This window comes from Sebastes umbrosus, chromosome 9, assembly GCF_015220745.1.
Source record: "Sebastes umbrosus isolate fSebUmb1 chromosome 9, fSebUmb1.pri, whole genome shotgun sequence".
NCBI lineage: Eukaryota > Metazoa > Chordata > Actinopteri > Perciformes > Sebastidae > Sebastes > Sebastes umbrosus.
The window spans coordinates 6,110,829-6,123,399 of NC_051277.1; the positions used below are offsets into that span (position 1 = coordinate 6,110,829).

A 12,571-nucleotide genomic window follows, 5' to 3' on the forward strand; every position below is an offset into this window, starting at 1 on the left:
CATGGCGTCACACACAAATGGGCCAATTAAGTGACACCACCGCACAACCCTGCACTAATCGCCGCAACGCCTGTTTTGGTGTGAATGCAGCCTTAGATGAAGCAGAACACCTAACCTTTGTTTGTGACCTTAAACTTATTGACTCTACAGCACTGCAGTGATTCTTCTTACCCAGCATGAAGACAGCTTTGAGGACAGCAAACACCGCTCCAACAACTATGCTGTTCTGAGAAGCAGCGAGAAGGTGGCGATCACAAGACGACCGGATACCAACTGAGGATTTATCTGCAAAGTCAGAACACCAGTATAAGACAAAAAGTCACGATCAGGTAGAAACTATTGAATCGGAGGTAAAAGTTTTCTGGTTGTGTATCCTACCTGACTTCACACCATCTTGGGGGACGGGGTTACGCTGCGGCGTCTTGAAAAGGTGCAACAGAATCCTGCAGGTGAGTCTGGCTCCGGGCTCGGAGTCCTGCTCGCTGCAGGCTGAAGGGAAGTTCACACACGTGTGCATTGGTTAGTTGAGGTTCACATTTTTTTTTTTGCATGGGCTACACAATCATCCAAAGTAACACGTCTAAATTTACACCCTGTCCTAGATAGACTTCTCATCAGTCAGGATGAAGTGGAATTTTCACAGAGCCGTGTGAGGGGAGTGAGAACAAAGCATTTACCACAAGCGAGAGCTGCTGGCATTTGGCATGTGTAGTCGTGTTAGAAAATGAGCCAAACCTAACCAAACAGCACGGCTGAATGAGGCTTTGTCTCCAAGCTGGGAGAAAAAAAGATTAGCAGCGGGGAGAGGGAGGCACTTCTCTGGCAAGAGCACAAAACGCACCAAGGCTTCATGGATCCACATCAAATACGCTGCGGTAACTCTCCTCTCTGGTAGAAGTAATGCATAGAGCCTTAGTTCCTACAAGCCAAGCTGTAGCTTTGAAGCTTGTGAAGCAGAGTTTAAAGGACCAAGGGTACTGGTACCCCAGGGGGAACTTGGAAATAGGGATGTCACGAGAACCGATACTTCGGTACCAAGCTGATGCCAAAATTCTGAAAATGTGATGGTACTCGCTTTACTACAGTACTGCAGGTACCGGGGATCAGGGCTTGAGACTATCGCCTTCCCGGGGATGATAGAAAATTTCCTTGATAATGCTTCATTGTGAAAAACAAATCCATGTTGAAATCGGCAGGACAAGAGCTAGTTAACGTTAGCAGAGGTTCCATTGAGTTAAATTATGATGCGTTCAAGCTCTGTTCAGTAAAAATGAGTATAGGCTGATGGTAAATTATATATAACATTTACATGATGTGTTCAGATGTAATCTTGTAAAATTTAATTTTTGTGAGGAACTAAAATCAAATCAAATGAACACATTTGAAACATGACGAGTGGTGCTGCTGAAGAGGTACAACGGACAACATATTTGAATAATCCTTACCTGCATTGAGGAGGGAAGGAATGGCCACACAGCGAACCAGGTCTTCCAGGAGTAGGCACTGTCTAGCGATGAGAATGGCTACGAAGGTTGCCAGGGAATCATGGAAGGACAAATCACTAACCTGAAGGATGAGAGCACAGAGATCAACTTTATTAATTAACGCTGTGAGAAGAGAAAAGCTACTGCAGTCACAGAACTACTAAATATGAGAATCAATGGGGATTATATTAGAATGAAATGAAAGGCAGACATTATTGAAAATGAGTTGCAAAGAAGGCATCAGAACTGATATCATTCAACCAGTGATTACAAGCAAATAATGGTAGGAGTCAAAGCCATAGTAAATAGGTAATAGGGGCTCCCATTAACCCTTTGTGTCGACTATAAATCCATCTTAAGAGTTATGAAACCACAACTTACATCTACGTTACACAGCAAGTCATTGAAGCCACAGTTGCCATTGTTAGAGGAGCAGCAGAGAGCCTTGAGGATGCCGAGCCACTCAGCACTCAGTGAGCGACAATACGCCGTCAGCTCTGCACACAGGATCCCAATATCGTTCACCCTGAAAGCACATCACATGATGATGAAACGACGAGCAGTCGGAGCCAGCACACGCATGCAACATATCGTCGTAACAAAAGTAGCACACCTCTCTGGGTCTCTGTGGTCCACGCACACATCCATGAGCACGTTACAGACGAAGCTGTAGCGGTTTGCCGGGCTGTCGTTGAGGATCTTGCCCACCATGGAGTGGTTGAAGTTGTGGGCTGAGGGGTTGGCGATGGCCTCCAGCATGAACCCGGGATCCCAAAGCATGTTGGAGTCTGAAGGGTCGATGTTGCAATAGATGGAGTTTTTCACTTTGGAGCAGAACTCACTGAGAGGGAACAAAAAGGAGAGAATAAAGTGTTATGTCGGTACAGATAACTAAAAAGAAAAAAAATAGAAATTACAAGTGAAACACGGGCAACAAAATAACATTCGGTGACTATTGCAATAAAACTGGATGCAAATATTATAAATAATGTACATGTATAGTGTGTTTATATATATATATATATATATATATATATATATACACATATCCTAGGAATAAAAACAAGATCTATCCTTAAATATGTATTTTTAGTTCATGCAACAGAAAACATTCATTTTCAAAATGATGAAGATTTTTTCTACATGAATATCTCGCCAAACTTGTTCTTGAGGTGGCTGCAGGAGGTGTAGAGGTCGTACAGGTAGGCCAAGATACAGCGCTCAGCAGAGGAACAGTCTGCCGGGTTCACACCTGATTTCACCACGATGCGCAACCTGAGGACACATTTACACACATGATTCAACTGCAACTCAGCTACATGCTTTAAAGGAAAAGACAGACATTGGTTTCCATAGTCAGTGTATTATCTACGGTAGATGACGGTCGGCACACCTCCAGTTTAGAGAAGCAGACAGGAGTTACCGAACGAAAGAAAAGCAATGTGCTGCTGTGGACGGGGTCGCCAGCAAAACGTATTTTAGCCACCTAAAGGAAAAGGCTCACCTAAAAAAATCAACATCAGTCTAAGTGTACGTTATATTTAGAATATTTTAACCGCTTTACCTTGCCGTGAGACAGCCCTCTCCGACAGAGAACTGAAGCCGTTGTATCCATCTATACTCTCGCCAAAGCCACCAGACTCCATTGAAAAAACATTGAATTTTACCTTGCAGAACACGGGGGTTGCTGGTCTACCTCTGCCTCGATCAGTTAGTTTGTTTGTGCTATTGTGTGACCTCCGAACTAACCAAAGTCACACAATAACATAAACGAACTAACAGGTAACAGCAGGCAGCGGTAGATAAGCAACCCCAGTGTTCAGCGAGGTAAAATTACCGTTTTTTTTTCCAATGGAGTCTGGTGGCTTTGGCAAGAGCATAGATAACGGCTTCAGGTCCCTGTCGGAAACATCGACTGTATAGCTGTCTTACGGAAAGGTAAACCGGTGACAATATTCTAAATATAGCCTACACTTAAACTGATACTGTTTTTTTTAGGTGGGTCTTTCTTTTAGGTGTCTAAAATACATTTAGTTGCCGGCCCAGTCCACAGCTGTCCATGCGGTAACTCCTGTCTGTTTCTCCAAACTGGGCGCACGCTGACCAACATCTACTGCTGGTAATACACTGAATATGTAAAAGTACCTGATACAACCCCACTTCAAAATATCCGAACCATCCCTTTGAGCATAAAGACTCCTTTTTTTGTATAAGCACTACTTTTATATTTAATTACATTTCGTTTAATTAGAGGCTTTATATAAGCTTTCTTTATCTGCAACACTTAAGGCATTTAGCTAATGCTTTAATCCAAAACGACTTTCAAGTGCAACAGCAGAATCAGCTAAAATTCCTAAATTACCAGCATCACAAACAACTGCTAGTGGTACGCCGTTCAGGATCTGAAGTGCCCTGTCAGCAGTCCTGTGACAATAAAAAACCTCATTAAAGATGGTCGAATGAGGCGCAGAGAGAGCGAACCGCCAGCAATTCTTTTATTTGCCGTTACAACGTGAAACAACCCCTTTTACTACTTTAATTATAAGATTAACTCACTTCTTTTACGCTGGTAAACATGCCTTCAGTGTTGGAATTCAATCTCAGTAACAACTACAAAACCTATATCTACCCGTCCCACATTTGGGCCACCAATTAAAATCTAAGCTTGTAAGTGACATACCCGTCGAAGACTTGCGCAGTCTGCTCAGGATTGAGAATGAGGCAGGAGTGGTACCTCCTCAGCACAGCAACGATACACAAACACAGGCTGGTGGTGTAGCTGCCCACCAAGCTGGATGACTTCAGCAGCAGCTCGGCTTCCACCACACTCAACTCATTCAGAAGCTACAAAAAAACACACACGCCATTAACGATGAGGAATTAAAAGAGATTTGTTAAATGACAGCAGTGATGAAGCTGCTCGTACCTGGATAGCAAAGTCTATGAGGCCACTAATGTTGAGGGAATACTCCATGAGGTCAAAGATGAACTGAATGTGCTGGACGAGAGGCAGGTGATAAGACATCCCTAAGGCAAAGCTGGCGATCTGTTCCTGCACATTTCTGGACACCTGCACGCAAACACAACAGTCAGACATCATTAACATGCAAAAACAACAACATTTATATAATTTCAATCTCAATGTTTCATATATTTCATTATTGACCGTATTTAATTTAGGATCAACCATATTCTCCATCACAACGTCCTCTACTACCACCGAGAGATCTAAATTCATTATGTTCTGCTGCGTTTTTAAGTGACAGCCACCTCAGTGCATTAAATATTCAAATTGTATTCAGACATCTCAAGAGAAATCAAAATATATTCAAATTACATTTACATTCAAATGAGTCACCTTGGGAGGTCTTCTGTTTTTAAAGTGATTTGCATTAATAAACCTTGTGGCTAATTAACTCATTCCTACATACTGTGTGAACCACGAGGACATGAAAGAACGAGGGTTTGCTGCTCTGACCTGGGAGGTGACTTGGTGCTGGTCAAAGTGGGAGAGGTGCTGGAATTTGGAGAAGATATCTTCTGCGGTGGGAAAGGCCTCCGGCTTACTCCTCTTCCTCTTTTGTCCCTCCTCGCCTCCTGCGTATGTGAAGGAAAGAGAGGAGAATAAGAAATAAGAGAGTGGAGCAGCAAACTCATAGCTGGTCAGCGGTATTCTGTCCAGTCTGCCGAGCAGGCCAGCCGTGAAATCGAGTTAAGCCGATGGTCTGTTATCTCATTTCCAGCCTCCTTCGATTTGAAGCGTCAGTGGAAAAGATGCTGCCTGTAAATGGCCCTTTAAAGAAAAGGAAAAGTGGTGCTTTTCATTTAAGAGAAACACCACTGTGAGCTGAAGGTCATCATCAGCTCACAGCGGATGTGATAAGGTGACACAAAACACTCCAATCTATGCAATTATATCTCTGGAAAAAAACTTAAATCGCCTTAATAAGGTCACATGTATCTGAGATAAAGTGGCTGTGAACAGATGAGGGCTGTTAGCATAGAAATTGGGTGGAAAGAAGATTGAGTGATATAAGCCCCCTAAGGGGTCGATAAAGAAAGCCTGTCCTCTTAAGAAGGGCAGAGGAGAGGGAATACAAATGAAATGTATTCAAAGAGGAGAGTTATTAGGATGATAACAGCTGGAACGGCTGCAGTGAGAGAGCCGGCATGTGAATGATGTTTTACAAACATCCAAGCATGATAAAGCTGCTGTTGTGTCTGCTAAAACATGATCTCTGTCATGTGGTTTTTCTGCAGAGATGTAAAAAAAAAAAAAAAGTCCAGTCAATAAAACTGGGGGACACATATTAAACTTCAAAAGCAATTTCCCTGACAACATGTTCATCATTAAACATGAAAAGTAGGTGAAACGTAATCTTAAATGGCAGTTTGCTGCCAGACAAACGGCACGCCTGCAGCTAAGGTAATGTAAAACATCAGTAAATGTGAAACACGGCACACTAAGCGATCAGTCAACGGCTGATAAAACCGAGGAACACCGTTACCTGTTTCTGCTGTGCTTTTGCGGTTCAGCACCTTCAAGATGTCTTTGGTGATTTTCTTGATGGTGTGTCGCGCCTCATCCCTCAGTTTGCCCACGCCGTAGAGGACCACTAACCGCTGGTTGCACTCGTGGCTGGCGCTCTCCTCCTGAAGGAAATTGACAAAGAGACAAAAAATGTATGTAAACATATTTTGTCAGCCGCTGGAATTTTGTTGTTTGAGGGAGACAGACGGGACAAATCAAGGGGAAAAAACAACCAAAAGGGATCCTTTTATACTGGGTGCACTAAATAACCTGCGAAACAAACAATTTGGGCCCAGACAGACAATATCTTTTAGATTCTAACACATTGTCTGCATAGCTAAATCCGCCTGTTAGCAGAGCAGCAGCTTCAGTCCTCCGTCTGTCTACACAGGATGCATTCAGGCTCATCGTTGAGTGTAAGTCATCTGCGTTTTGGCAGCAAAATACACAAACGCTGAAGTTTCGCGTGTAAAGCAAAAGAAAATCGACTTGAACCGGAAAAAAATATGCTTCGTTACTCAGAAAATTATCCTTCTGGGGTGTGATTACGCACATATAGCATACGTGAAACACGAGCCGTTACGCAGCCTGTGTATTGATTAAAGTATCTGTTCTGTCAGACGCATGTGAGACAGACAATCCTGTAAAGAAACCAAGAAGTATATTTTTCTATGATTTCTTTTCAAATGCCAAGTGAGTTCTTCTCTTACCTGAGGAATAGGGAAGTGAGTGGCGTACTGAATGTGGCGAGGTTGCTCATACAGTTGAGGGAAGGCGGGATCCATGCCCTTGTCCTTACAGCCGGCCTTGCTGTCCTGCTCTGGAGCTGGCTTCTCAGGGGAGGGGCTCCCTTTAGACTCGCAGAGCATCGGAGGAGAGAACATCTGCAAGACAAATGAAATGACTTCACGCAAGGGTACGCGAGGAATTCCACATTTTCAAAAGAAATCTAATTTATGTATTATGGAAGGAAATATAAACGCTGTGTGCACCTCGTCAAAATTAGCACTGGAGTTGTGATCGATTTCCATCGACTCCGACAGACCGGTATCCTGTTGAACAAGCAATAACCTCGTGTTACCACCCTTTTACACAAATGAGTCATCACACTACACAACACCAACAACAGATGCCTCCAACATGCCTCCATCTTGACACTGCTGCCTGCGTCCTGCTCCTTGCGCTCTGACTCATCCGAGGGCTCGTCGCTGGGGGAGCGCGGGCGCGGCAGGTGGGAGTCAGAAGCCAGGTCGCCGCGGGAAATGAGCGTGCACATGTAGATGTTGTGGGAAAAGACGTCGTGACGGATGAGCTCGCAGAACAGCAGGACCAGGTTGGAGAACTCCACTCGCTCGCTTTCGTTCCCGGGCTCCGCTGCAGAGGGGAAAATGGGATTTGAATAATTTAATACCAGGGTTCCCTTGCCAAATCATTTATTATAAATATGCACTGGGTAATGAAATAAGAGGCAAAGACAAAAGGATATAAAGTTCCTTCCATGTTAGATCAAGTTTGACACATTTGTGAATCACGGCTGCAGGAACTCACTCAGTGTGGGGGCCTGAGTATCGAGGAACTGTAGCAGCACATCCTGAAAGACTGGTAGTGTGGCGGCTGAGAGGGAGCCGGATGACACGGAGCCCTTCTCGTCCACCACCTCCGACTCACCACACCTCTGCAAAACAGACAACACACAGCAGCAAACAGTCTTTGAGTGCTAAATGTAGAAAACCTGTTAACAAGCTTTTCTTATTTGTAGGGCATGACGCACGGGTTTACAGCCGGGCACTGCCGGGATCAGCATCTATGTTTCACCCGATTAAAAAACAGGCCCCACCCTCACAAAGGGACCCCCTGTCACTTTAACGGCTGGAGAGAGAAGTTGCTCTCTCCTAAAGCTCATCAAAACGCATCTGAGGTCAACCACGAGCGTCTGTCAGATGAAACATAACACATGGTGCCATTCAATGAAGAATAGTAGTTGCTGAGAAGGGCGAGGCTTCTCCTCAAAAACAAAAATGTAAAAACACTTATTGCACATGGTCATTTCATATTATTATTAAAGAGTCGGAGAAGAGGGGCAACGGTTATCGGCGCTACTCCTGGCGACTAAAGGGGGTTTATGTCATGAAAAAAAACAACATGTATTTGGCTTTCTATATGTAATACGATCAATATGACAATACAGGCATGTGCAGAATAGGTATTTAGGAAAAGTCAGGGCAGGAGGGAAACAAAAGTTAAGTTAAATGGTGTGGGCTTTGGCGGTCCTAGTGTCAACCTGATCACTACTGAAACAATTAGTTTGGAGCTGTGGAGAGCAAGCGAGAGACAGAGACGCGTGGTAGTAACTCTCAGAGGGCAGTGGCGTGTCTCTTACCTCAGCTTCTATTTCAGCCTGTCTCTTTTCCAGCAGCTTGGCCACCACCATGGCTCTGTGTCTGCCAGAGCGTTTACAGCACACGGCCCATTCACAAAGCAAGGTCACCACCGCGTCATCATCTGGGGACATCTGGACAGAAACATGCGCCACATGAGACAATACGGCTAAAAATAGAAACTTGTGGCAACATTTTATAGTCTGATGATTAGTTTTCATCACAGGGTATCAGCACAGCAAAACAAATCCAGCTCCAGGTCATCACTGTAACGTTGCATTTTAATATATCATGCATGTCTCAGGATTTACAGGTTTTTTTCATGCTTTATACATAATAAAAAATAGAGAGGTGAGGGGAATCGATCCTTACCTCATGGCCATCTTTACTCTGACCTGACCCGAATATTCGGTTGTACAGTGAATCCAGTGAGTTGTTAAAGTCGGACTTCTCAAAGCTGTGGTTGTCTAAAACCTCCAGGGTGTGGAGAACCCTCCCGATGGTGAAGCCTGGCAACAGATCACAGAAATCATCTCAGACACTGACCTTGTTGTACGAGCTGTAAACAGGTCTCTGCAGACATTAAAGGATCAGCTTTCTAACCTGCTGTGGTCTCCTGACACTTGTCAAACGACCACCTGAACTCCACGGCCTGGCCTCGCTCCTTCACTTGCTCCTCGATTTCTCTCAACTTTGTACGGACCTGTGGTGGCAGAAAAGGTAGGAAACATTATCCTGATATCTCAAGAGAACCACCGCAATGCCTTTGAGCTTTTAACACACATTTACAGCTCATCTTGGAACGCATTCAGCAGAGGATTTTTTGTGAAACTACCGTTTCCTTAATGTGAGTCATTACATTTTGCAATGTAACGCTTGTTTTAAGAGTCAAACAGGACAAGTCTGAAAGCTGCTAGAAATGCTGTTATTAGCTGTTATTTCTTGCATAAGTTACAGTATGGTAAAGAGAAGCTTTGGGACATTTATGCTGCAAGACCATCACCAGATTTTCCCCTCTCCCTCTAATCATAGACTGTATATAAAGATGGACGACATGACAGCTCCCCAAAAGTGAAGCCAAAACATCTGGATCTCCCCCTGGTGGCTGGCTGCAGTATAGGTCATAAAGCATGCTCCCGCCATGTTAGTTGAAGGGACATGGGCCAAATTAAAAAGTCAAAGTACAAGTCAAATACATTTTTCCCAAAGATAGTTACTGTCATTTTAGGTAGTTCTTACCACGCTGATGGATGTTCAATGTTAATTTTTCCAAAATACCAAAAATTACAATGTGATGGGGAAAAACCCGTTACCCTGCACTGCTTTTCCAAAAGAAAACGAACCTGCTGTGTGAAGGCCGTATTTCCCCCTGGCATTGGTAGGCTGGACGGAGCGATGGGCAGCAGGTCTAGAGGTGAACCAGTTTTGTTTCTGCTGTCTGTTAGAGAGTAATGCCACACCAGAGCACTGGGACAACACAACACGATGCTCTGATGGGACAATGACAAGACACAAAATAACAAGGAGGAAGAAAAATTAATAAATGAATGAATGATTTTATATATTCCATGTATCCATTGTGTGTAAGTCAAAATGAACATATTATACCACACTATACCTGTAGCATGCAGCTGAGCCCGAACACCAGAGGCCGGTGCTGAGGGCAGATGTAGAAGTCTGTGAAAGCCGTCTGGAGCTGGTTCCCTCCCACCGGCTGCGAGGTCGGGGTGGGGGGCAGGGCGTTACCTTGCTGCGTCAACATGCCATGGGCTGGATGCCCTCCTGTGCCGGGGCCCAGGCTCCCGTCGCTTAGCAACAGGTTGAGGCGGCGTGTGCAGAAGTAAGCCAGCCTCCGTGACAAGTAAGCCGACTGTACAAATTCCCCTGAGTACTGCGGGACGGAAGAGAGAGAGATTCACAGCATTACCCACAGCACTCAGCGTCCATTAACATCAGTCGGCTTGGAAATAGAAACAGAATGAGGGGCTGCGGGGCCTCCGTGGGCCTCCGTGGGCCTCTGTGGGCCTCCGTGGGCCTCCGTCAGCAAAGGTCAAAGACACACAACTGCTTCATGATAAACTGTTGACAGCTGTAGGAGCCCGTCATAACACCGAGTGTGTGTGTGTGTGACTGTGTACAGCTGTGTGAATGTTCCGCAGGACTGCATGTTTCCCAAAAATCAATCCATCAGTGCATGAGTGATGATAGAGATGATAGTAAACGGATATAGAGGAGGGGGGGTATACCTGTAGTAAAAGCGGCAGGAGAAGTCTGAGAAGCTCGTCTTCACCAGGTCGGACCTTCTCAAAACACTCCAGCACCCACGTCAGGAACTCGTGTCTGTCTAACATACCATCCTGAACATAGAAACCAAAACACATCTTAATGTCAAGCAGATGAACGAGAGAGTCACAGTGTTAATGTGGAGACCTAGAATTCATTCATTCATGGATTCATTGACTGAAATATGCATTATTCATTTCAAGGAATCAGGTAGGTAAAGTATGCAGAAGCAGTATTGGGGAACTTAATCAGAAAGAGTAATCTATTACTAATTCCTTTCCTGAATTACTCACCACTAAAGTGATTATTTTATTTATTACTCGTAAAGAAAAATAATCATATTACTTTGTTTTTCCTTGATATGTTGGCTAGAAGAGGTGAAGTTATACAAGTAATAAAATAATAATTATTATTTAAAATGTGTTAGTCATTATTTATTTATTTTATTTGTCTTATTATGTATTTATTTTAGGGCTGTCAAAGTTAACACAATAAGTTTTTAATACTTGACAAATCACAATTGTTCAAAATTTGTCTGAAAGACAGATTTTACAGCATGTCTCAATTTCTCAATTAAAGCCTGTAACATTATTTTCAGCAGACCAATAACTAAGGTAATTAGCAAAGATCCATTGTAGCGTATTACACTACTGTGTTACTGAAAAAAAAAAAATGTATGTGATTACAGTAGCGTATAATAATTCCACTGTAACATGTCAACTGACCTGAAACATGAACATGGCTAGCTTCTCGTTGTACTCCCACTGCTTCATGGCCGTCTCCACGTCAGCAGGAGTGGCTGGTAGTGGCGAGCTGCAGCCCTGACTGGGAAACTGTCTGTAAAACTCGGCCACCTTCTGAAGCTGCTCCCACAGGTACTTAGTAATAATCTGAGTCCATTCTGCATCACACAAACACACAGAAATACATCTTAAAGACGCAGAAATGGAATAAATGGCAGAACATATTCTACTTAAAGAAATCTAATCATCCCATAGAAGAAAGCATATCATGTTTTAATTATAATAAGCCAAAAGAGCACATGAAACATGACTATCTATCACAGCACAACCAGCAAGAAACAATAAAAAACACGCTGCTTTACCAACGTTTAGCGTCACTCGCTTACCTATACAAGGATCAATCACGTGCCTCTTCTTGACTTTAGTCTCTGTGATGGCTGCGTGATACGCACAGGTCATCTTGATCATCCATGCTGAGCGCATGACAGGGACCGAGTACTTGGCCAAGTATCCAAAAACCTCCTCCTTTTTGCTAAAGATTGGAACCTGTGACGAAAACATTTCACGAGCGTCAGTAATGTTGAGTGAAACAATGCAAACACACCAAGAATGTTTCTCAAAACACCACAAATGGCCAGAAAAAATGGTCAAAGTAATTTATTAAAAATGTTTTCGTATCACAAGAGTAGTTTCCAAACAGATGGCAGGACAGTCAAACCATGGGATAAACAATATATATTAGAAACACGTGTTACTTCAAAATTATGTTAATACAGGCCTCAGAAGTCTGTCGCAATAAAATAAACATTTTTGTTAGATGATATTTCCTTTCCAACATTGCCTGTTCTGTTATGAAAATGAATGCACTGGAGGATTTGCATGCATAAACGTCCACAATTTCAATTAAAGACATCTGCTGTGTTTTCCCTGAGGTTTCTTCTTCTGTGGTCTGAATTAAGCAGCTGAGCAGAAAACCTGGAACTGGTGTACGTCTGGAAAAGTGATCTGTCAAAAGTCAGTAATAAACACAGTTGGAAAACATTGTTCATTGTAGTGAGAAAACAATGAAATGTGTATATACACTCACCGGCCACTTTATTAGGCACACCTGTTCAATTGCTTGTTAAAACAAATAGCTCATCAGCCAATCAC

At 43.4% G+C, this 12,571-nt stretch overlaps 1 protein-coding gene across 6 annotated transcripts in view; it reads right to left on the bottom strand.

The window, feature by feature from the left end:
* The window catches only part of med12 (mediator complex subunit 12), a 28,917-nt gene that overhangs the window by 10,952 nt on the left and 5,394 nt on the right, over nucleotides 1–12,571 (bottom strand). For 5 of the 6 annotated variants that reach the window (XM_037779731.1, XM_037779728.1, XM_037779734.1 and 2 more), the window contains exons 4-25: nucleotides 11,806–11,965; nucleotides 11,402–11,577; nucleotides 10,640–10,750; nucleotides 10,012–10,284; nucleotides 9,737–9,883; nucleotides 8,997–9,096; nucleotides 8,766–8,902; nucleotides 8,396–8,527; nucleotides 7,564–7,690; nucleotides 7,160–7,389; nucleotides 7,008–7,067; nucleotides 6,726–6,899; nucleotides 5,993–6,137; nucleotides 4,963–5,081; nucleotides 4,411–4,554; nucleotides 4,165–4,328; nucleotides 2,628–2,759; nucleotides 2,098–2,325; nucleotides 1,866–2,010; nucleotides 1,446–1,566; nucleotides 379–489; nucleotides 172–285 (exon numbers count right to left, since the gene is read on the bottom strand). In XM_037779731.1, the coding sequence (XP_037635659.1) occupies nucleotides 172–285; nucleotides 379–489; nucleotides 1,446–1,566; nucleotides 1,866–2,010; nucleotides 2,098–2,325; nucleotides 2,628–2,759; nucleotides 4,165–4,328; nucleotides 4,411–4,554; nucleotides 4,963–5,081; nucleotides 5,993–6,137; nucleotides 6,726–6,899; nucleotides 7,008–7,067; nucleotides 7,160–7,389; nucleotides 7,564–7,690; nucleotides 8,396–8,527; nucleotides 8,766–8,902; nucleotides 8,997–9,096; nucleotides 9,737–9,883; nucleotides 10,012–10,284; nucleotides 10,640–10,750; nucleotides 11,402–11,577; nucleotides 11,806–11,965 (3,250 nt within the window). The remainder of the gene's footprint in view (nucleotides 1–171; nucleotides 286–378; nucleotides 490–1,445; nucleotides 1,567–1,865; nucleotides 2,011–2,097; nucleotides 2,326–2,627; nucleotides 2,760–4,164; nucleotides 4,329–4,410; nucleotides 4,555–4,962; nucleotides 5,082–5,992; nucleotides 6,138–6,725; nucleotides 6,900–7,007; nucleotides 7,068–7,159; nucleotides 7,390–7,563; nucleotides 7,691–8,395; nucleotides 8,528–8,765; nucleotides 8,903–8,996; nucleotides 9,097–9,736; nucleotides 9,884–10,011; nucleotides 10,285–10,639; nucleotides 10,751–11,401; nucleotides 11,578–11,805; nucleotides 11,966–12,571) is intronic. The other variant, XM_037779732.1, reaches the window with a different exon arrangement.